At 42.0% G+C, this 23,584-nt stretch overlaps 2 protein-coding genes across 10 annotated transcripts in view; one reads left to right on the top strand and one right to left on the bottom strand.

Moving 5' to 3' along the window:
• Positions 1-18,379, bottom strand: part of ggps1 (geranylgeranyl diphosphate synthase 1) — a 49,791-nt gene extending 31,412 nt beyond the window's left edge. For 3 of the 8 annotated variants that reach the window (XM_060852619.1, XM_060852610.1, XM_060852575.1), the window contains exons 1-2: positions 18,160-18,339; positions 4,603-4,650 (exon numbers count right to left, since the gene is read on the bottom strand). The gene's annotated coding sequence lies outside the window, so the exon portion shown is untranslated. Of the gene's footprint in view, positions 1-4,602; positions 4,651-15,256; positions 15,318-17,979; positions 17,999-18,159 lie in introns of those variants that run through there. The other 5 variants (XM_060852591.1, XM_060852583.1, XM_060852568.1 and 2 more) reach the window with 5 other exon arrangements.
• A 253-nt stretch (positions 18,380-18,632) lies between these two features.
• arid4b (AT-rich interaction domain 4B) overlaps positions 18,633-23,584 on the top strand; it is a 172,844-nt gene continuing 167,892 nt past the window's right edge. For both annotated transcript variants that reach the window (XM_060852551.1, XM_060852544.1), the window contains exons 1-2: positions 18,633-18,947; positions 19,831-19,893. In XM_060852551.1, coding sequence (XP_060708534.1) covers positions 19,888-19,893 — 6 coding nt within the window. In that variant the 5' untranslated portion in view covers positions 18,633-18,947; positions 19,831-19,887. The remainder of the gene's footprint in view (positions 18,948-19,830; positions 19,894-23,584) is intronic.

Genomic DNA, 23,584 nt, shown 5'->3' with positions numbered 1-23,584 from the left:
AGCACTTAGCCATACCCCTTCCTATTCATATAGACAAAAGATGCTGGAGATTAGAGTCAAGAGTGTGGTGCTAGAAAAGCATGACAGGTCAGGCAGCATCTGAGGAGCACGAAAATCCATGTTTTAGGTGATTTTCCTGCTCCTCAGATGCTGCCTGACCTGCCGTGCTTTTCAGCACCACACTCTTGACTTCCTATCCATATACCTATCCAGATGACTTTCAAATGTTGCAATTTTACTAGCTTCCACCACTTCCTCTAGCAGCTCATGCTATACACACATCACCCGGTGAGAAAATGTTATCCCCGAGGTCTCATATCTTCCCTCCCTCACCCTAAACCTAGGCAGTCTAGTCCTGAACTCTACCACCCCAGGGAAAAGACTTTGCCTATATACCCTATCCATGCCCCGCATGATTTTGTAGAGGTTTATAAGGTCACCCCTCAGCCTCCAACACAACCGGGAAAACAGCCCCAGCCTATTCAGCCTCTCCCTATAGCTCAAATTCTCCATACCTGGCAACATGCTTATAAATCTTTTCTGAACCCTTTCACAACATCCTGATAGGAAGGAGACCACAAGTGCACACAATATTCCAGAAGTGGGCTAACCAATGGTCACTCCTTGCCTTTGGAGTTTTAAGGAAACACAACAGTCTGCCTGCTACCAAAGATATCAAGGCAATTCAGGTAAAAATGAACAAAAACATCTTGAAACAGATACCCTACTTCAATACGGTCGGTGATATTTTGCGAAAGCAAAGTCCAAGTCAAGAACAGCTTTTATCAGGTGGAGCACTGTGACATATGGATTGCTAATATGCATATGCCTCAACAAAGCAAATTGCATGTGCATCAACATGCAGAAGTGAATGGTGAATTTGGACGAAAAATAGGTTCTAGACCTGCTCAGTTAAATTGATAAACAGCTTGACGTTGTTATTAACGATAAAAACGTCTCACTCTTCACATACGAGAGAGAAATGGGCTTGATGACTACTATTTGCTCAGACAATCAAGGTGGTTATGTAAAAGGGAATCCAGTTATGGCAAGTGAAGGATAAGGAAAAAAGTAAGCATGATTCACAAAGTAGATAGAAGTGAAGACAAAACTGTAAAAAGGTTAGATTTGTGTTAAACTGAAAGAGTTAAGTTTGTTTTAAGGGCCTGTACTGCACTGTATTTTTCTATGTTCTATGTACAGCAAACTTTCTTAACCAGCACATATAGGAGCAGTTATGTGTTCATTGATCAAATACTACACCTGCTTAGTATCAATTGAACTGCTCAAACAAATAAGAAATCTCGAGATGTGCAAGTAGAGATGAACAATCTAAATGGACCTAATTGAGTAGTTTCAGTATGCTATTTATTGCACGTAATTAAGAAATTCAGGAAGTGAGCCTGCAGAAACTTTGAAATAGCTAGATTTGCCAGAAATCAGTTACATCAAGTGAATAAAGATTGCAGCATTGTCATAAAACCTGACAAAAGAAAGCTTGTATAGAAGCTTGGTGGCTGAAAATAGACTTACTTCTGCCAAGGACCTGTGTCTTGTACAGAAGATGTGATGTGATAAGGCTGGATCTCTTGACAATTATGTAAACAGACTACCTCAGGGAGAAAAAATTTAAAACCAGGTTCATGGACAAAAATTTGAGCATTGTTCTTCAGATGGAGGAAGCAGGGAGAACATCGCCTAACAACCAAGTTTAGTAATGTGAATGCAAGAGAAGGCGATTGTCAAAAGACCGCCACTCCCACCTGCAGAATGAGCCCAAGTTTTCATTTGGTCTCCATGACCAAATTTGCTCCACTCGCAAGTTGAGTTCTTTGTCTTTATCCCTTCACCATCTGTACAATTTGATAGTCAAGCTGCTGTACTTAATCTCTTGAATGAACACTCTAAAATTACTATGAGCTCAACCCATGTTTTGTATAATGAGACAGCAGAACATTAGAAAGTTAAGTAACAACATTCAAGTACTGAAAAAAGTCTCATTTAGTTTTGAATTAACAAAGCACCAGAGGATATATTCCACAGTCAAATTACTGCAAAAACATGCAACTTCAACGTGCACAAAAGGAAACAAACACTACCCAAAAACAAGGAGAAATGTAGTACATAGACAAAAAGAGTGATCAGGCCATTATTCATGCATTTCTGAAGATCACAAACTCTGCATTCAAAGTCCATAATATCAATTAAAGATTATGTACATAAGTCATGAAATAATACAACTCTTATGGACTTGCACGAGTTCATCCTTCAGGTACTGATTAAGATTTCACCTTAAGCACCATTTCAGTGTATACATGATTTTGACAAAGGTTGAGGTGGAATTACACAAATTCCATTGGAAACTGAAAATTGATTAAATAGCTACAAGTGAGAACAATTTAGTTCCTCACTGAAATGGGGTCCAAAACTCTATGGTTGCTCGAGCATTTCTCAGACATGCATTAAAATACAATGACAAGCTTTGAACAAGTAGTTCTTGTTGTAACACGATAAAGATGTGAATGCATTTATGAGAGAAGGCGTAAATGATTGACAGGAATGGTTCCAGAAATGATAAAGTGCAATTATGAGGCGAGATTAAAGTAGTTCTGCTTGGACAGGTGACGAGAGGCAATCAGATACAGATTTTCAATCGTGAGCAGGCTGTGGATTAGAGAGGCTGAAGCTGTTTCTGTTTAAACAAAAGAAGAACAAGGCAACACAGGATTTAAAGTAATGTGAGAAAGAGGATTATGGAATGCAGTGCTTAAACAGGGAGAAGGCAGTTTCAAGATGAGGCATTCAAGACAGCGGTGTATGATGTTATTGTGTGCAGAGCAAATGCGGAAAATTGACATGAGCTAACAGAACCATTGCTTGATGTGCTGAATGGCTTTCTGTGCCTGAATAATCATGCGACTGAAATTTTCTGATAATTGTGATCATAGTTAAGAATTTATTTCCAGAGCTTGATGAAACCAACTTGATAATTTGTTACCAAGACAAATTAAAGCGTGCTCTCAATTATCATTTTTGTTCTTTTGCGACATATTCATCTCCATGTTAATGGCCATTAATCAAGCGTCACATGACCTCTACACATCAACACCTCTATTTCCATAGTGTTGCCATTTGCTTGTTTCAGAAAGACATCACCATAATCCCAACAGCTCAAGAATCACACTGCATATTGAAAGAATAATTAAAATCTAAACAATCCTCTTTATGCCTTTTCATAGCGAAGTCAACAATAAAAAAAAACTGGAAGAACATGTAAGAGATGTGTGCGTGCAGCAGTGTGGCATATTACATGCCACTGTGACCCTCGATACTCCCCTTAGATGCAAATCAAAAAGCTGAGCTTGGCTATCAATTCCCAAAGTTTAGCAGGTCAGTCATGGCAAGTACAGTAGAAGCAGGCCTGTGGCCTCTATATTTAAAGACTTTATGCCAAACAACCAGTTGCTGGAACCCAACTTAAAACCAGTGCAGAAGAGCTGCAATCAAAAAGGATTTTTTTCAAAAGTTCTGACAAAGAGGCCATAATCAAAAATAGCTGAAAATGTGTTGCTGGAGAAGTACAGCAGGTCAGGCAGCATCCAAGGAACAGGAAATTCGAAGTTTCAGGCATAATGAAGATGAAGAGCTTATGCCCGAAATGTCGAATTTCCTGTTCCTTGGATGCTGCCTGACCTGCTGCGCTTTTCCAGCAACACATTTTCAGCTCTGATCTCCAGCATCTGCAGACCTCACTTTCTCCTCCATAATCAAAAATAGTAAACTGCTCTCCAGCTAGTGACCAACTAACTAGAGATCTTCCAGCACAAGAGTAAGGATCATCCTTGAACAGGATTCTGCTCTCAATTCACTTGATAATTACAACATCCTGCAACATCAATGGACACAAGTTTTCTCCTTAGCCCTAGAAAATCAGTTTCATGCTCAATTCATGCTGGTACATTTTCCTATTTCATTCAGTATTTTCTCCACCTGAGCCCACTTTTCAATCCACAATGCATCACCCAAAGAGTTCATCCTGAGTGTGAGATGACAGAATTAAATCTTTTAAATTGAGGTCTTGTTCTAAGATGAATCCATTTGCAGCATGACCATGGCTTATTCATCAAAAATGAAATTGTCCACTTGCACAACATTGCATCTATAAAAGGAAGGTCTCATTCAGATGGGCTCCATTTTAAAACCTCCGAAAAGAAAATGCACAAATCACAGTAGTTTGGCAATGTAATTCCAGACTTTGGAGTTCAAGTGGCTGATGGCCTATCTTCAGTGTTAGTGTAAATGGGTCAATGATGTATATGAGACCAGAGTAACAGAATTCAGGGATTAGCAGGATGTTACAGGCTGAAGAAACGGAAGACAAAAACAAGATTTTAAAATCTGAGGTATTGAGGAAATAGCAGTCAAGGGGAAGGATAAGTGATAGCAGAGGGAGATTAAGTGCAGGTAAAGATAGTCAGAATTTTGAATGGGCCCAAGTATGCAATGTAACTTGCAAACTTAAATCTGGATAGGACAGGCACAAGCATAGATTTCAGCAGCAGACTGCCCATTCTAAGGGTGGAGGCAGACAGTATTACTTACAAGATTAATCAGCAGCATTAGAAACTTGGCCTGTGGTCAACTCGGATGCTGAAATAATAATGAGGAAAAGAAAATATGTAACCAAGTTAACTGCGGTTTATGACAACTTTGATCTCACTCATGCTCAGCAAATAGAAATTAAAGTTCATTCAAGATCCAATGTAGTTGAAGCAGCTTGACAAATAGTGAAGGAATTGCAGTTGTTGACAAGGAAAAACTGATGATTGTATGGTAGCTGGTCCCATATATACAGATAGATACCAAAGGATATCATATAGATGACTTTTGTTATGAAGATGTGGGTGTACTGTACATTTGACAGTTAAAAGCTAGCAAAACTACCTGACAGCACCAAGTGTTCTAAATAAATTATAATGCAACATGTGGTCCAGCTGTGAGGGTAGCTGGTTGCCTGGAGACAAAAATCTGAATTAGGGCAATCAGTTTAAATTATGCCCCCACAAAAAACTAAACTCAAATCAAGTTTGAATTTAGTATATGAACAATACTACAAGTCAATGACACAATCCAATGCTTTGGAGGTATAAGACTGGGGAAAATTGAACAGTTGAGGGAGAACTGCCAAAAGACCAACAGATGTCGGCTGCTAGTCAAAACTCAGTGGTGTTGAGAAGGAATTTGCTCAGAAAACAAACACCAACCTGGAGAGCAAATCTCGAGGAAGATATATACAACAACTTGCCTACTGGCTGGTTTTGAAATTTGAATTTTTGGTAAATCTTAAATCGGGGGTGGGGTTTAAATCAGACTACTATTACACAAGGGAAAGGGAAAGATTGGTTAGAGGGAAGAGTTGTAAACAGTTGTTCATTATTCATTTCTTAAAGTATAAGAGAGAATCAAGTTGTTAATTTTAGTTTAACTAGTTCTTGGCCTCAAACTTTCAGATTACTGCATGGAATACATCTCGTGTGGGGCTGGTTTAAATTAAACAGGAGGGTTTGCCCAGTGTCAAAATGCTTCACTCCACTTCACAAATAGATGCTTATGAAACCTTTTGGCGTTAGCTGAAGAGCAGGCAGAGTTGTCGGATACCCTAGTCAAGAGAAGTAGAACTAAACAAGGATAGCTGAAAATGTGTTGCTGGAAAAGCGCAACAAGTCAGGCAGCTTCCAAGGAACAGGAAATTCGACGTTTCGGGAATAAGGTCTTCTTCAGGCTTATGCCCGAAACATCGAATTTCCTGTTCCTTGGATGCTGCCCGACCTGCTGCGCTTTTCCAACAACACATTTTCAGCTCTGATCTCCAGCATCTGCAGTCCTCACTTTCGCCTCAGATTTTAAACGAGGATAGCCCCAAGGAGTTGGATAACAGAAAAGAGATAGTAGAGGTCAGAAAAGTGTTGGACAACCTTCAATGACGACAGGATACAAATACTTCATGGTCATGTAATTTTATTTTGAAACTACCTTTGCAAAAGATTGTTCTCTACCCCAGACAGCTATGAAGGCTAGATCATCGATAACTATAGAAAGAGGCAGGTTGATTTTTTAAAATAGAATTTAGGGTTGAGGAGTCGGCACAAAAGTAGATTTGAGGCAGATCAACCATGATGCAAGAAGTGACTCAAGCTGATGCATCTGGAGACCAAGATTTCGCAGTTGGAGCAGTGGCTGCTGACACTAAATCATCTAAAGTTGAGAACATTGTCAAGTGCTGCAGTGAGGGGTGGTCACACTGCAGGGTTAAACTTTAAAGACAAAGAAAATAGTGACCACCAGACAGATTAAAAAGAACAAGGCAAATAGTACAAAATCCACTGGGGTCATTCCTCTCAACAGCATCCAAAGAGGTATCTTTTACAGCAAAGTGACCTGTCTGGGGGATAACAGCAACAGCCAAATTCATGGGACCACACATGGTTTTGCAGCCCAGGGGAAGAGCAAAGGGTGTGGAAATGAAATAACCACTGGGGATTCAATTGTTTGGGGAAAGCTGTACTTGCAACTGAAAACAAGACTCCAGAATGTTGCCTCCCTGATATCTGGGTAAAGAAGTCTCAGAGCAGCTGCAGGATATCCTAGAAGAGGGTGAACAGCCATTGGTCATGGCACCCATAGGAAATAACATGATTTTTAAAAAGGGAATGAAGCATTATAAGCAGAAAATAGGGAGTCAGAAGCGAGTTGAAAGCAACATTTGATCTTTACTACTAAAGCCATGTGCTAGTCAGAGTGGAAATAGCAGGATATAATCAGATCAACACATGCCTCAAGAGATAGCACAAGGGAAGTTTAAGCTCCTGGGGCATTGGGACTGGTACTGGAGAAGGTAGAACCAGTACAAACAGGATGGTTATATCTGAACAGGACCAGAACGAGCACACAGGTGACAGTACTTACTTGACTGGGTGCAGAAGGTTTAAACTAAATTGACAGGGGAAATGGGAACCAAGACATGGAGTCAGAGGAAGGGGAATCATGAACAAAGGGAGGTTTGGTGATGGAAGCAGCCCAGGACCTGCATGTCCTTGGAGTGGAAGAGGGAGTTCAAGTGTTCAGCTATAGGGTACGATATTAAAGAATTAATTTTCTCTACTGACCTGCAAGAAATGCAATGTCCTGGAGGGGTAAGATGGTGTGTCTTTGTCTTAGAGGTGGAATGTGGGAGGTTTACATGGCCATTTTCTTGCAATTCGGGGATGATTTACATTTTCATGCAGAAATCAATAAGAACATCACATTTGGAATTTGACTATTCCCCTTTAATTAAAAAGGGATTTGCAACAGATTTGACATTCAGGGATGATTTGCATTATACTGTTTCCGGAGGTGGGGTGGTCACTACATTGTATCTGAAGTGGCGTGGGACTATGAGGGGATGGCTGGGGGTTGCCTTGTGGATTATTAACGGTGACGAAAAGACTTTTGTATAAAGGACAGACTTTTGTTCAGAAAACATGGAGTGTTCAGGGTTTCACCAAAGCTTGTTCTGCACAGTGTTTAATAAATTTTGTTGCTAGTTCACAGAAATCGGTGCGTTGCAGTTGCATCACTGTCGAAGAACAGTGTCATAAAAAGAGCTTAAGGACAATGGGGTTGGTTGGTGCAGGTGTCCAAGTGACATTCTCCGAAACGATCCCCAAGTTGGCATCCTGTCTCCCTGATGTACAGACACCCACATTGGTGCAACTTATATAGTAGATGACACTGGAGGTACAGGTGAATTCCTGCCAGATATGGAATGATCCTTTGGAGCCTTGGACAATGCTGGAGTTGTGTGCGCACGTGTGCAGGGGTGGTCTCTTCAAAACACTGATTGGGGTAAGGAGGTTGAACAGTTCAACTTCACAAATACCTTTCATCGCAACCTCAAATTCACCTGGACTGTCTCGGACACCTCCCTCCCCTTTCTGGCCCCCGCCATCACCGGCAAGCAACTAACCACGGACATCTACTACAAACCAACTGACCCCCACATCTGGACTAAACCTCCTCCCACCCTGCCTCCTGTAAAAACACCATCCCTTATTCTCAACTCCTGTCTCTGCTGCTCCTGTTCCCAAGGTGACTAATTCCACCATACAAAACCCTAGATGGCCTCCTTCAAAGACTGTAATTTCCCCTCCAGCAAATCTCCTCCATTTTACACACGTCAACCCTTGAACACTACCCTTCCCAACGCAACAAGGACAGAACCCCCCTGGTCGTCACCTTCCATCCTGCCACCTACAAACAAACCCCACCACAAGAGATGTATTTCCCTCTGACCCCCAAGTAGGGACTTGAATGTCCCTGATAGAGTGGCAAGGGGAGTCAGTGTTCAGCCACAGGTCTATGGGGTTCTTTTGTGCATGTTCCCCAGAGATGTTCTCAGACATGCTGCAAATTGGGAGATAGGATGCCAATGCAGAGAAGACAACACTGGGGGCAAAAGACACGGTGACAAAGTACGGGTAAAACTCTGTTGGATGTGCAAGAATTCTTTGGGGCCTAGGACGGAGGTGAGAGGGAGGCATGGATGCAGGTTTTGCACTTCTTGCAGGGGCAGGGGAAGGTGACGGAGTAGAGGGGTGGGATGGACCTAAGAGGCACGGAGGCAAAGTCTTTCTGGAATGCAAATAGATGTGGGGAAGGAAAAACAGCCCTGGTGTAAGGTTTTTTTGGAGGTGGCAAAAAATGGCAGAGGATAATGCAAAGTATCTGGAGATTGGTGGGGTGGAAGGAGGAGGAGGGTTCTGCTGTTGTTGCGAATGGAGGAGTAGGGTTCAAGGGCAAAGGTGCGGGAGATGGAGGAAATGCACTGGAGAGCATTGTTGGCCATGAGGGGAAAATTGCCATCTTTGAAGGAGGCCATCTGGGATGTTGGGAGGAGCTGGATATCATTTAATGCAATAAAAACAATACACAATGCCACAGAAGAGGGGGATTTGGGAGCCCTCATCCATAAATTACAAAAACACTGATCTAATTTCAGCAGGAGAGAGAAGGCAAATGCAACGTTACCCTTCATTGGAATGGAATGGAAATATTAAAAATAGTGAAATCTTTGAAACTATAAAAGCAGTTTTCAAGTCACAACTGAAATACTGAATAGTTTTGGTCCCCTAAGGAACCTGTCTACCTAGAGTTTTGCACGGTTTCTTGTCAGTGCTCCAGTTTTCTCCCAGTGTTCTAAGATGGGCAGGCTAGGTAGACTGGCCATGCCAAATTGCTCAGTTCCAGAAATTTGCAAGCTTGGGAAATGCAGGCTTATAAAGGATAGGATAGGGGCAAGTTAGCCTGGATGGGTGTTCTTTGGAGGGGTAATCAGGACTCAATGGGCTGAATGGCCTGCTTCCACACTATGGGCAGTGATTGGAGGTCATCCAGAAAGATATTATTCGGTTGATCTTAAGAAAAAGACAGCCTTTTGAGGAGAGATCGAGTAGGTTGGACCTATATTTATCCAAGTACAGATAAATGAGAGGCAAGAATTATTGGAACAGAAAATTCTTATGGCACTTGACAGTAAGCGTGTAAACATAATTCCCCCTTAGGCAAAATCTAGAACAACAGGACATCATCTCAGAATGAGTCATCCACAGAAGACAGATGAAGAGCAATTTCTTTTAAGTGTCACAAAGCTAGCCCACTTTTTCAAAAAGCTGTTCCTTAGCACAAGGAGACTCTGTCCTGGATTTTTCAGAGCAGCAATAAACCAGACTGGGTTCAGATCAGTCTGATTTGGTTACGAGATGAAAAGGATTTTGAGGGGCCTTTTATTTATGTAAGCAGATGAGACTTCAGGCCAAAATGGTCATGTTTTGAAAGTGACCTGTAAAATGAAATGGGAGTGGTCAGCTCTTCAGCTGGGCTGAGCAGATTTAAGTTCAGTCCTGAACTGTGAAGGTCAACAGGGAGCTGTGTGGAAACTCTTTTCTGCCCTTCAACTTCAACCTGTAGGCATGTGTTCGATTTATACTGGGTTTTAAAGGGAGTTTGCTTATTGGGACTGTGCATATTTCAAGTTGGATAGTTTGAGTGCTATAGAGGTTAATTTTGTTCGTACTTCATGGTGTAATTTTAGTGAACAAATAGTTGTCTGTTCTAAAATCTATTAGTCAACCTTACACTTACAAAACAAATTGCAAAGTTATGGTCTGGGGCTGCCTGGTTAAGAATGTTTTCAGTGATCAGGTCTAATCCATAACATAAGAAACTGAAATTCTTCACCACAAAGGGCTGGGGAGGCCAAGTCAAAGTATATTCAAGGCCGAGAGAAGACAAATTTTTAAAAATAGAAAGGAAATCAAGGATTATGGAGTAAAGGTAGACTAGTGAACTAGATCAGATCAGTGACGCTCTAATTGAATTGTGCAGCTGAAGTGATGGACTGAATGGCTCTGCCCAGTGTCTTATGATTAGGCATCATCTGTTCAAAAAGCAACAGTAACAACATTAAGTCAAAAATGACTATTCTTTGGACATACTGTACTCAAATTAGCTTAGCCTTTTCTGAAAATATCACATTAAGTCATTAGAAAACAGCATTACGGGACAGTCTGAAGCATACACTGCATACACAGCAAGGTCATAGGCATTTTTCTTGAACATTTCCACACTATGTTGAAGGTTTCTTGGACTGAATTTAATGGAACAAAGCTCTAGTCTCCATGGGAAATTAGCAAGTCACATAACCTAGTAATGCCTGCATCAGATTATTCTTCAAGGAGGGTATTCTTAAATCCAGGTCAGGCAGCATCTGAGGAGCTGATGTTTTGGGCATAAGCCCTCACCAGGAATTCCTGATGAGGGATTTATGCCCAGAACATCAATTCTCCTGTTCCTCCGATGCTGCCTGACTGGCTGTGCTTTTCTAGCACCACACCGACTCTGATCCCCAGCATCTACAGTGCTCATTTTCTCCTATGCTCAATTCCAGTCTGAACAAACAGGATTGTTATGGTGCTCAAGGTGGCTGTTCAGCTCATTATCTATACTGCCTCTGAATGAGCATGACTTGGTCTCACTCTCCTCCCTTTTCCCATTTAAATACATAATGCCCTCTTGAATGCCTCAATTTTAACATGCATATAGGCAGTGCATTCCAGACTAGAAGTACTCACTTGTGTGAAGTTATTCTTAAATTTGCTTCTTTTGATAATTATGCTCTAATTCTTGATCTTGAAGGAGAACAGTTTCTGCCCAACCTTTCATAGTTAATATTGAGCAAAACTCTACAAGGAAAACTGTCACAACTTCCCCAATCTATCTTCATGAGGTATCTTATCCCTGCAATTCTCAAACATTTTCTACATTCTCTCCCATGAGTTCATATACTTTCCAAAGAGTCGTGCACAGGACAGTAAGCAATATTCCTGTTGAGGTATAATAATTAGCATCTTAGACACTTTCAGCATAAAAATCTTTGCTACTGTACCCTTCGCATCAATTAATCAACACCCAGGACAAATGTTTTGAGAGGCTGGACTAAATAGCTGCAAGGGCATTTCCACTTACAGTAGGGACCCTAGGGTCATCTGACTATCATGCATCAAAAACCTCTAACTTGCACTAAAACTGCATCTCTAATGGGGCAAGATATTCAAAAGCACTTGAGACTAGTGTTATTAAACAGAAATTTTAAAAAGAGATACTATATTTGACTTTAAAACTAAAAGCTCTCAACCCTGTCGTTTAACAATTCAAAGCAAAGCATAGTCATCAGTAGAGAAGTGATTCATTTCAAAAGATTCTCAAGAGGAAATGACAAAAAGACTGAATAAGCACAGAGGAATGCAAGGATTGAAGAGTTTGCAGGAATTGGGAGGAATTAAAAGACAGCAATGTAAAGTGTTCTAAGTGCTGCTCGGTCAGGAGCCAAACACAACATTAGAAACCACAGATGTGGCAAGTGACAATGACATGATACAAATTAAGATATACTAACCCATAAACTTACTGAGAATTGAAAATAAAAAGGCCAGAAGAGCGATGTCAAAGGCATAGCTGAAAGTATGAATCGAGGAGTCAAGTGTCAGAGACTTGCAATATTAGAGTTGGAACAAAAGTTTTGGTGATGCAGATTTATGGTCAAAAGCAGAATTGCAGATTATATGGTACTCATTTTCAGTGTTTTTTTTAAATTACAAGTTTGGGTTCCATTTCTGCACATACCATTGCAGCCAACAAAAGCAATCTCCGACTGTTGGATCCATTATCAGAGAACGTTCTCGCACCCGTATCGGACTGGACGAGGGGAGAACACGTGTTTCCCCACATACACTTGTGATTCTGACACTGCCCGTTCCATTATTGCGCGGCTCCAGCCACTTCCTTTTCACCATGGATGTGCAATACATATCCACTCCCATCAGGACTATCTGAAGGCTCTCTGCTTCTTTAGCAAGGCATGAATAACTCCAATACACCACCATTAACCAAAATTAAAACTCACATTATAAAAGGAACTGCCGAAGTTATTATTTGAAGAATGATAAAGCGCAGAAGGAGAGCGCAGAATAGATGCATTTAAAAAGGGAAGCAGCACTAATCTGAAGGACACTAGCTTTCGGAGCACCGCTCCTTCATCAGGTGGTTGTTGAGGACACAATTGTAAGGCACAGAATTTATAGCAAAAGTTTAGTCTATGTAACTGAAATTTTGCATGGAAAAATACCTTGATTATCTGTTGCGTCTTTCATCTGTGAGAATACCATGATAGTTTCACTTCTATCATGTGTAAATCACGAAAAAGTTGCATTCTCAGGTTAACTGTAACAATTGTCTAGCTAACACCAATTGTTACAGTTAACCTGAAAATGCAACTTTTTAAAGTTTTGTGATTTACACATGATAGAATACCATGATTGTTTAAGTCTCATCTGTTAGAAGTGAAACTATCAAGGCACTTTTCAATGTATAATTTCAGTTACATCACACTGTAAACCTTTGCTATAAATTCTTGTCTTACAATTGTGTCCTCCACAACCACCTGATGAAGGAGCGGTGCTCCGAAAGCTAGTGCTTCCAATTAAACCTGTTGGACTATAATCTGGGTGTTGTGAGATTTTTAACTTTGTACATCCCAGACCAACACCAGCATCTCCAAATCATACTCTGGAGGAATGGATAAATCATGTGACTGAATTAGATGGAGTACGCAATAATGCAGTACAAGAGGGTAGGACATGGATGGAATGAGCTGCCATAAGGGGAGGAGACTGGTACAATTACAACATTTAAAAGGCATCTGAATGGGTCTATGAATAGGAAATGTTTAGAGGGATACGAGCCAAGAGCTAACAAATGGGATTACATTAGGTTAAGTGACCTGGTTGTCATCGATGAGTTGGACTGAAGGGTCTGTTTCCGTGATGCACTTCTCTATGACTCAATAAACTGGTACAGGTCATTAGGCCAAACATCTATTTTTGTGCTACAATACAACATGTACTGTGACTCAACAGAACACTTTCTTCAAGCAAGAGTCAAGGGATGAGATGGGAGAAAGAGGTATAAAGCCTGAAAAGCAACAAAATTATCTGTTGCCAGATTTTTAAAAAAATGCTTAGGAAGAGACACCATCTAGAGTCTGGGCTTTGTAACAGTTAACCATAGTTATCACAGGTAAGTGCTGTCAGTAACTAAATTGTCCTTCCACAAATCACCCTAGCTTTTAAGTAGGCTCAAATAGTAACAGGGCCAACTATACACTCTAAAGTTGCCATTCAATTTTAACCTGTATGTCTCAAAAACAAGTCATATTAAATTTTTACCTTAATTTAAAATTACTTTGTTATGCTTTCTCTTATAAAGACCCCCAAAGCATTAGTCTATGTAAAATCAATTCTTTATTCAACAATTTTAAACAAATGCTTCTAAGCTCAAGCCATCCACGATACAATGTATAGCACTGCTGCTTAGAAACATCCCCAATTGCACTATTCTTTTGTCAGTATTATTGTAGAACCTTCAAAAGCAATGTTCTTCCAAGCATCTAGCTTTCTGAATGGAAATACCAAAGTTAAACTGTAAAACAATTGTTGAACATTTTTGTGCAAACAACTTCATCTCACACCAAGATTGAATGTCTGCAGTTGACATAATCTAGTCGAAGCTAGGAACACTGGTCTGCAATTATGTATCAAAGTTTTTACAACACCAATCCTCAAGTATAATTAGGCCAGGAGACCTAACAGTTCACATACAGGGTGTTTCTGAAACCAGAGACAGGGAGAAATTCTACAACTTCACCCCAAAGCAGCTAAGATATGCCATTACTGACTAAGCAATTTAAAATTAGAGTGGTGCAATAAGCCAGAATTAAACAAGCACAGAAATATGAAATGTTTGTAGGACTATATTCTTGTGCCATTCCCGCCTCAGTCGAAGCAAAACACTCAATATAGTTTTACCTCCTTATCTTTAAACCGGGCTGTGGAGGGAGGAAGAATGATGACTCACATGCACAGAGACATGAGTTCTCAATCTTCTCTTGAGCAGCAGTTTTGAGCATCCAGATAAGGTAACATACATATTAACTGGGTGACTGTTATAATAGCGAGTGTCAAAATCTAAGATTAAGCTACCTCATGTTACACAATGAGTTTTCTTAAACTTAACTGGCTTCACATAGTCCACACGTTTCACCTTGTTAAACTGACCTTATACACTGAATGCTTCAAATATGGTTAAATAGCTCTACACAATGAATGCTTTTCCACCTTGTTAACCTATTACCCTTGTCTCCAGCACCCCATTGTTAACTGCAAGTTCTTATCTGATCTGAGTCACGCTCAGCTGAACCTTTTGCTTCACAAAACTAACTCTTTCTCTACCTACTCCTATCAGATACACTTTCAGAAGGTTAGAAGATGGAGTCACAAAACCACATGGGATAGACTTGTAAACAGGTGGCTTGGCTTCAACAAGAGACATTCTGGGTCAACAAAAATGTGTGATGGGCAACGGCAGAACAGCACTGGATTGGAGTTAGGATGTTCCACAGGAATTTGAATTACCTACTTTGTCAAACTTGCTAACAACAAAATGCATTGCAGGAATGTGTTGGACTTATCAGGTCTGGGAGGTAATAAAAGCCAAAAAAGGTGGTGCTGGATAAGCATAACAAGTCAGGAGGCATCCAAGGAGCAGCAGTGTCAATGTTTTGGGTGTGAACTTGTAACATTAAAAAAAAATTAATTTGTACCCTCTTGCTGGACATTAATGAGAAAGGGTGAAACAGTGCAGTCTTTCTCCAAGAAGCTGAACATTCTGACGTGGGTGAGGACGACAATCTGTCTCAAAGACAAAATGCAGGAATTTACATGACTATCCATTGTAATGCACACTGCATCTGAGCAGCCATTTACTACTATTCTACTACTATTATGAAATTAAACTCTCACTCAGTCCCTTCCATTCAGCAATGCTTTCATAGCCAGCCAATCAGGTTTGTTTGCATGAACATCCCCCAATACTAAGTATATCACACTTACACTGCCCAGGGAAGTAGTGGAGCCAGTAGTTTGCAGGGCCACCCCATAACTCGGACGTATCACACCTACATTGTCTTGGTGAATCATGGAGTTAGGCAATTCTCTGCATAATGATTCCCCAGCATTAGGGCATTTATATTCTCACATAGGATGATCTCATCCCTACCATTATACCTGGCGCAATATTTCATTATGGGGTGGGGGGTGGGGGGGGTTTACCTTTGAGCACTACTAACTGACTTATATAAAGGGCATGTGTTTCCTTTGTCTGGGCCCTCATCTCAACTTTGCACACCTAGTGGCAGCAGAAGCATTCTGACATATGCTAAGCTTCCAGGTGGATTGAATAAGCAATCATCCAAGTGTTGGTTATGTGAGACCACTGGGCCCACAAGGTAAGATTCACCTTGATCTCTCTCTCTGACCTCTCGTCTCCTGGGACTCTGTAGTGACAAAATCTGAGGTAACACGCACATTTGCGCACCAATAAATCATTTTGCATGAAGCTGGTTTTAATTGGAGTTACGGTCCCCGGGGTTTAATTGGTGTTGTTAAGAGTCTCCTGGGCAAAAGAGGGATAAAATCCATTGGACAAAGGAGTTTGGAGTCCTACAATGAGGTTTGAGGCTCTGGAGCATTACAAATAAAAATATAATATAGTACTAAAAAAAGTTATCTAGGAGAAGGTGAGGACTGCAGATGCTGGAGTTGAAAAATGTGGTGCTGGAAAAACACAGTAGGCCAGGAAGCAGCAGAGAAGAAGTGATGTTTTGGGCATAAGCCCTTCAGGAATGAGGCTAGTGTGCCAAGCGGACTGAGGGGCGCTGGGAATACGATAGGTGGAAGGAGGTGAGGGTGATAGGCCAGAGAAGGGGTGGGGGAGGGGAGGTCAGGAAGATGACTGCAGGTCAAGGTGGCGGTGCTGAATCTGGGGGTTGGGACGGAGATAAGGGGGGGTGGGGGGAAAATGAGGCAGCTGGAGAAATCTACTTTCATCCTGTGTGGTTGGAGGGTTCCTAGGCAGAAGATGTGGCGCTCTTCCTCCAGGCATCATGTGCCAGGGTCTGGCGATGGAGGCGGCCAAGGACATGCATGTGGGAGAGTGGGAGGGGGAGCTAAAGTGTTCAGCCATGGGGCAGTTGGGTTGGTTGGTGCAGGTATCCCAGAGATGTTCTCTGAAATGTTCCGCTGCACCCGTTGTGGTTTCCTCTACATTGAGGAGACAGGCCGTCTACTAGCGGAATGTTTCAGAGAACACCTCTGGGTAGGGGAATCCATAACTCAAGGGCATAGGTTTAGGGTGAGAGGGGAAAGATATAAGGGGCAACTTTTTTAACAGAGGGATGGTACAAAAATAGAATGAGCTGCCAGAGGCAGTGTTGGAGTTTAGTACAATTGCAACATTTAAAAGGCATCTGGATGGGTACATGAATATGAAGGATTTGGAGGGATAATGGGCCAAGTGCTGACAGGAGAGACTAGATTGGGTTGGGATATCTGGTTGGCAAGGACAAGGTGGACCGAAGGGTCTGTTTTTGTGGTATGTATCTGACTCTACATAGAAGAAACAGCATTAAATTTTCAAAAGCATCTTTTGGCATTCTGAAGTCTACTTGTTTCAATGAAGAGTCACTGTAAAACACAACACCATCACTGTTTACTTTGGTGCTGCAGTTCAGGTGATAACAAAGATCTGTGAGCTGATCTAAGGGGAAAAACCCCTATGACCATCTTCACCTTTCCAAAGGGAGACAGAGAATCTTAAATTTCCAGCTCATATTCTGATCAATATATTAATCACTGATCAACCTATTCTGTGTTTGTGCATTCAAAAGAACAGACATCTTTTATCATAAAAAAAACTACATGGAATGCTCTTAGAATCAATGAAATAGACTAAAGTAGCTCAAAATTATGCTTGAAATTCAAAGTCAATTGAAAAAAAGTGACTGGGTAAAACAGTACAAGGTTGACATAGGCCACAAGTTCAAACCCCATTCCAGAAACAATCCACAAAAATAGACTAACTCGCCCTGAGCATTGAGGGAGAGCTTCATCATATGGAAGGAGGGTATTTTTGGATGAAACATTAAACTGAGACCCAACTTATAGCAGACAAGCAAACATGATCGGACAACATATGAAGACAATCACGAGACTCCTATGCATCAGCCATCCACAATCGTCTACCAATTTGTCCACGACTGAACCCACAAAAGGTAACGAGGAGCAGATAGACCATGTGGTGATGGTCATATTTGTTCGTGGGATCTTGTTATGCACATATTTAATTTGCCCGATACAAGCCCTACATTACAATGACTATCCAGCAGAAGAACATCATGCGCTGTGAAGCGCTTTAAAAAAAAGTGACCAGAAAACATGAAAGACAAATGACCAGTCTCTCCCGAGCTACACACGAACAGATACTTACTTTAAAACGGCAATGACGCAGCAAGAAATACTAAACCCGCCTCCGCCCACCAGCCGGGCCGCCCAAATGGTGCCCGACCACTTCCGCCTCGTAACACTCCCACTTCCGCTCTCTCGGTTTTTTTCCCCCCCCCTTTAGGATTTACTTCACAATCGCGAAAAACAAAATAATAAAACTCACGTCACGATTCCGCCCAAATATCACTAGCTCTTCCCGAGAATGTTAACGAGGAGCAGCCGGCGCCCTATCCCGCGCCATTACCCGACGCCAGACGGGAGCTCAGCCGACGCCAGCGCGGACTCACCCTAGACAATTCCCTTTTACTTAGCTCGTCAAAAAATACGCCATCCTAATAGCAATGCGCTTGCGCAGTAATCTCTTTTAAAGACGCCCGTCCGGAGCAATGCGCATGCGGTTGTTTTTTTCCTTTCCCCCTCTCCGGGTAGGACCAGGGGCCGCCACGCCTGGCGGGGGTTGTAGTTCTGCGAGCGGGTGCGCCGAATGACGTGGGCGGGGGCGAGGACTACACCAACCAGCATCCCTGGCGCTGCCCCGACGCCTTGTGCGGGGGGAGGGCCAATGAGGCTGCCGGTGCTGCGGTTGCCGTGTGACGGCGGGCCAATGGGAAGGGTTGTTTGTTGCCGAGTGGGGTCGAGTGTTGTATGTGTGTGAGGAGTGTGTTTTTTTTTCTCTCATTCTCTCCGTTTCCCCCCTCCTTTCTGTCTCTTCTCTTTCTCTCTAGACTGGCGATTTAACAGTGGGCTTGTGTGTGTGTATTTATATTGGGCAGGAGGAGGGGAGGTATTCAAGCCTTTGGTCGGCGGCCGCCCCGTCGAGCGTTGCTCGAATGCCGAAGAAGTCAAGCCGGGGCGGACATCGGGCGGGTGGCCCTGGCCTGTGAGGCGCACTCTGCTTTGGTTGGCAGCGCTTTCTTCCTTCCCCCCCCCCCCCGCTCTTACACAGGACGGGTAAGTGACTATAAAGGAGGGAGGGAGGTTAAGTTAGGCTCACTCACTCCCCCCCACCCTCCTCCCCGGTCGGATTTTAAACAATGAGGATTCGCTCGGGCTTTTCGATCAGAAGCCAGCAGCAACCTCGCACTCTTCAGTCTTTTGTACAAACCCCTCTTTCACCTTCACCCTCCCCTCCTCCCCCAAACGATTTTAGCCAGGGTAAGGGGGGGAGAGGCCAGGGGTCTCGGCGATGCTGGCTGTCCTCTGCGGGACGTGTCAAGTGTATCTGAGAGATGGGAAGTCGACAAGGGTGCCTGCCTGGTTATTAAAACATGACCTCGGCGTGTGTACCGGCTCCGTCTGTGTACGTGTGTCTGCTGAGCAGGGATCCTCTCACTTTCCGCCCCCCCCCCCCACTTGCCCCCTTTTCGCCTCCCACCATGTCCTCCTCCCCCCTGCCTCGGGCAGTGTTTAAGCCCTCGGCACCGATCCGATGCAGTCCATGTGTAACTTTAGGATCTCTGGCTGAAATGGCGTCATTGACACAACTAGAAAGATGTTGTTTGGAGAGGAGGTGGAGAAACGCACCAGCTCCATTGCCCTGAGCCGCTCGTTGCAACCCCTCCTGATCTCGAACGTTTTTCAGTTCGATCCGCCGCCATTCATTTATCTTTCCTTTTTTTTCTTTTGACCGAATGAGCGTGGCTTTAATGCATGCAAGCGAGAAGGTTAAAGAAAAGGGAAATCGTGTCGCTTCTTGCAAAAGATGATCTTGTATTGGCATTGCTTCGGCTGCCATTCATGATAAAGGGGAGGGGGCTCTACACTGAAAGGAGACGTCGAACACTTCTCTTTCCAAACGCATTTTTTTGTGAGTGCCGTTTTTTCCCCTCTTTAGGTGTGTGAAGGGTGACTTTCTTGCTTCAATCGGCGAATTGACACATTTCGAATCAACATGAAGGTAACAAAACAATAAAATAAAATGTTTTGTTTTACTCTGCTTAATCGCTCGGTGTTGTAGTTTAATGAAGGCATTTCTGGTGTCGAGTTAAGTCGTCTTGTTACATTGGATTTTTTTCCTCGCTGCAGATCTGTAGTCCATGTAGTTGGGGTATGCTGCATGACAAAGCAACAGCAAATACAAACTGCTTATTTGGTGCGGCAACATAGAGCTGGACCAGGAGATAGCGTAGACATGGTTTTATTCCTTTTAACTTCCCACCTCAGTAACCTGTGCTAATTGTAATGGAATGATTGTAAAGATCGATGTGTTTCGTTTTCGCAACCTTATTGTGTCAGAGAGTTTAAATATTTGATTTTTTTTCTGAAGTAAAGGATACCTCTAGTGTAGGTTTTTTGTAGGGTTCAGAACCGTTAGCATTTTAGCTGCAGTCTTGTACAGCTTGGTTTCAAATGGCTTGGTAATATTATTGCCATACCGCAAAACGTTTTTCGGAAGATAAAGCTTCACAAACGATGCCTGTACATGTACAGATCGAAATTATTCGAATTAACTTATTTTACAAGCAGACGAACCGGAGCAAATCCAACGGTTGAGACTTGAATTCTGAAAATGATTACTTGAGGTTAGTTTCGGTTTAGCTGAGCTTTGCAAAAAAAATGGCAGTTCTTGGCTATTGTTGTGTCCTGTTAAAATCAGATCATCAAGTCGGCTGTTGCGTTGTTTTGTGTTTACTTCTACTCAGTGCGGTAAAGCAGCAGAACAGTTATTCCCCATGTCACCTTCATAAATTTCAAACCCTCAAGTTAGGTTTTTGAAAATTTTGGTCAATATACAAGGCAAGTTGATTGATCCATGATGATTTGAATTTACCGCACAAACTGTCCTTGGCTGAATCGGTGAAGGGTAAATAATAGCTAATGTTGTTCATATTTTACTTTTCAAAAAAAAACAAAAATGTTGTGATAGAAATTCGATTTTCTGGCGAGGTTAAAACTCCCTCTGGTTTTTCCAGAGAAAGGGTTCCATTACTCTTTGCTGAAAGAACCGCAGTGTCTTGCAGACCAACTAGGGTGGTGTTTGTAACTGGAGAGGGGGGTAAGAACGGATTGAAGGTCAGAGTGTACTGTACTGAAATATGGAGGATTGTGTTCAGCTGTAACATTCCCTCCTGAAGGTTTTGTTTTCAACTCAGAATTTCACATCTAAGAAACTAATTATCTGGCTGTCAACGGAAATATTTGTGGGAGATTGCAGTGGGTAAGTTATCTGCAAATTTCATACAGCAGCAACTACACTTTACTTGAGACACACACTTTTGGGCATTATGAAACTCTGAAAGACCCCACTGGGGCTCTGGGTACTTTCTGACCTTAAACTGAGAAAATTACATGTTATGAATGTCATGTTGCTTTGTACTTTTTTTGGGTGTGTTAGTGGGTGAACTGATTATTCTAATGCCACCTTTAAATAAAAGTGACTTATGGCCCGTTTATTAACCTCATTACCTTCTGCATGCTGGGGCAAAGGAGACCTGTAGCAACACAGTTGGCCAGCTTGCACCAAGTCTCATTTGTCTTTTATTTCTGTATGCAGTCATGTACATTAGTTCCGATCTGGCAACATCTTGATTTTAAAATTTGCAGTCTTGCATACAAATCCCTGCACAGCCTTGCCTTTCCTTATGATTGCAAACTCCTCAACCTCTGGTCACTTTCAATTTTTACAAACTGTGGCCCTCATCCATACTCAATTTCAATCATTATCGTTCGTGGCGCGCTCCTGAGCTCTGGAATTCCCTTTGTAAATCTCTGCACTGTTCTTTCCTTTTAAAATATTAATTGAAATCTATCTCTTGCCGTCAAAAAAGGAAATGTCACCAGAAGTCAATTTCCTATTTCGTTTGACAGTGGTCCTGGTGAAGCACTTTGGGTTGTTTTACTTTGACACCCCTACGTAAATGCAGATCATTCTTGTTTAGGGATGATAGTTTGCTAGATAATATCAGACTGTTAGTGCATCTTGATACAGGTGTTCGAGAATGGAAAACATTGTGAGAAGCCCTGTGGTTTTCAAGCATGCTGTATAATTGCAAACCTTTGTGTTAAATTGGGTTTAAACCACAAATACCTTTGTTTTTTTCTTGTGTCAAGCGATGCATGATTTCTGAATTGGAAGGAAGTATTGTTGGTGATTTGATTGTTTAGATGGTTCAAATGGTCCACCAAATCTGTGGAGAACTGTGATTGAAGTCAACGTTAGTCCAGAATTCATACTTTGTATTCCCTGAGTTCTGACTCCAGTCATTTTGAGCAGGTGTATTTATTGATTGCTGACTTTGGTTATCTTATTCAGAGACAGACTAAAGCTAGATGTTGTTTGGTCACTGTTTCAGCTCTGGGTGAGAGTTCAAGTCCCATTCCAAAGATTTAGGAATAAAGTCTGGGCTAATATTTCTGTACAGTATTGCAGTGTGAAATTGGCCTTTCAAATGAGTTTTTAAATTGGGGCTGGCTCTCTCTGGTGAATGTGAAGGATCCTTTTAACATTACTCAAAAGAACTTGCTCTAATGTTTATCATAAGCATTATCTGGATGTTTTCTCATTGCTGTTTGTGAGACCCTGCTATGCATACAGTGGAAGCAGCATTTCAAATTATTGTTCATTGCAGGGAAATGCTTTGTAACTTGTTGACATCATGAAGTACACTAAAGAAATTCAAGTCTTTGTTTAGTTGGTAACCAAGCTTGGCCAGACTTAATTCAGAGTTTGAGTGTGTAAAATATATCTCAAAATCAACCATCGAACTGAATGGCATGATCTACACTGACATTACTCTTGCAGAGAGTCTGTCTTGACTTGATGCATTCTATGACCACCTCCTTTGCTGTAATCATTGTATGGTTCTCTTTTCAATGTTGTAGTGGAATTGTAAGCTGAGATATTCATCTCCAATTCTGGCATGGGAATTGAATCAATATTCCCAAACTTTTATTCTGACATGGCATGCAATTGACCAATCAAGTTGACAATATTTGCAAGTATGAAAGATCATTCTGTACTTTACAATCTTCTGAAATAACTCCACAGAGGCTGGTATGCCATCACTAAGTCACCCTTTATTTATATGTGCATAATATTTGACACTGGCCTAGTTTCCTCACAGCCAGCTCTGAGTGAACAGCACCTCTTGTACTCCTGTTCATATTTGTCAGCCATAGCTCCCTGATTGGGGCTGTTCACCTGGTCCAATCAGGGAACTCATTCCATGAGGTACAACTGGCTGACCTCATTTCAGTCACTACCTCCTTTCTCTTCGAAATGTGGGAATGTAGGCCTGTTCTTTCTCTTATAGCCTCTCCAGGGACGTTTTCACTCTGGGTTAGGTTCCTCTGACTCAGCCTCGGATATGGGCTATGTGTCCTGGACTGGAGCTTGTCTCTTGTGCCTGGAGCATCTTGAAAGACATTTGTCCTTTTTTCTTCAGGCAACAAAGGTTTTGAGGCTGTGACATCCACTGTGGCCATCTCAGACTCTGTGTGGTTTCATCAACACATGAGAGGGGCAGAGCCCATGAGTACCAACAGTCTTTCGGGTTGCTTGGAGGAGCTGAGTATGATTTGTTCCTGCCCCAGCTGAGTTTCCAACTTTCGTGCAACCACCTCACCTAACCAGATTTTGTACGTCATGG

Source organism: Hemiscyllium ocellatum, chromosome 3 (genome assembly GCF_020745735.1).
Source record: "Hemiscyllium ocellatum isolate sHemOce1 chromosome 3, sHemOce1.pat.X.cur, whole genome shotgun sequence".
In the NCBI taxonomy this organism is placed as follows: Eukaryota; Metazoa; Chordata; class Chondrichthyes; order Orectolobiformes; family Hemiscylliidae; genus Hemiscyllium; species Hemiscyllium ocellatum.
The sequence above is the reverse complement of the archived record's forward strand: the minus strand, read 5'-3'. Positions and strand labels throughout refer to the sequence as shown.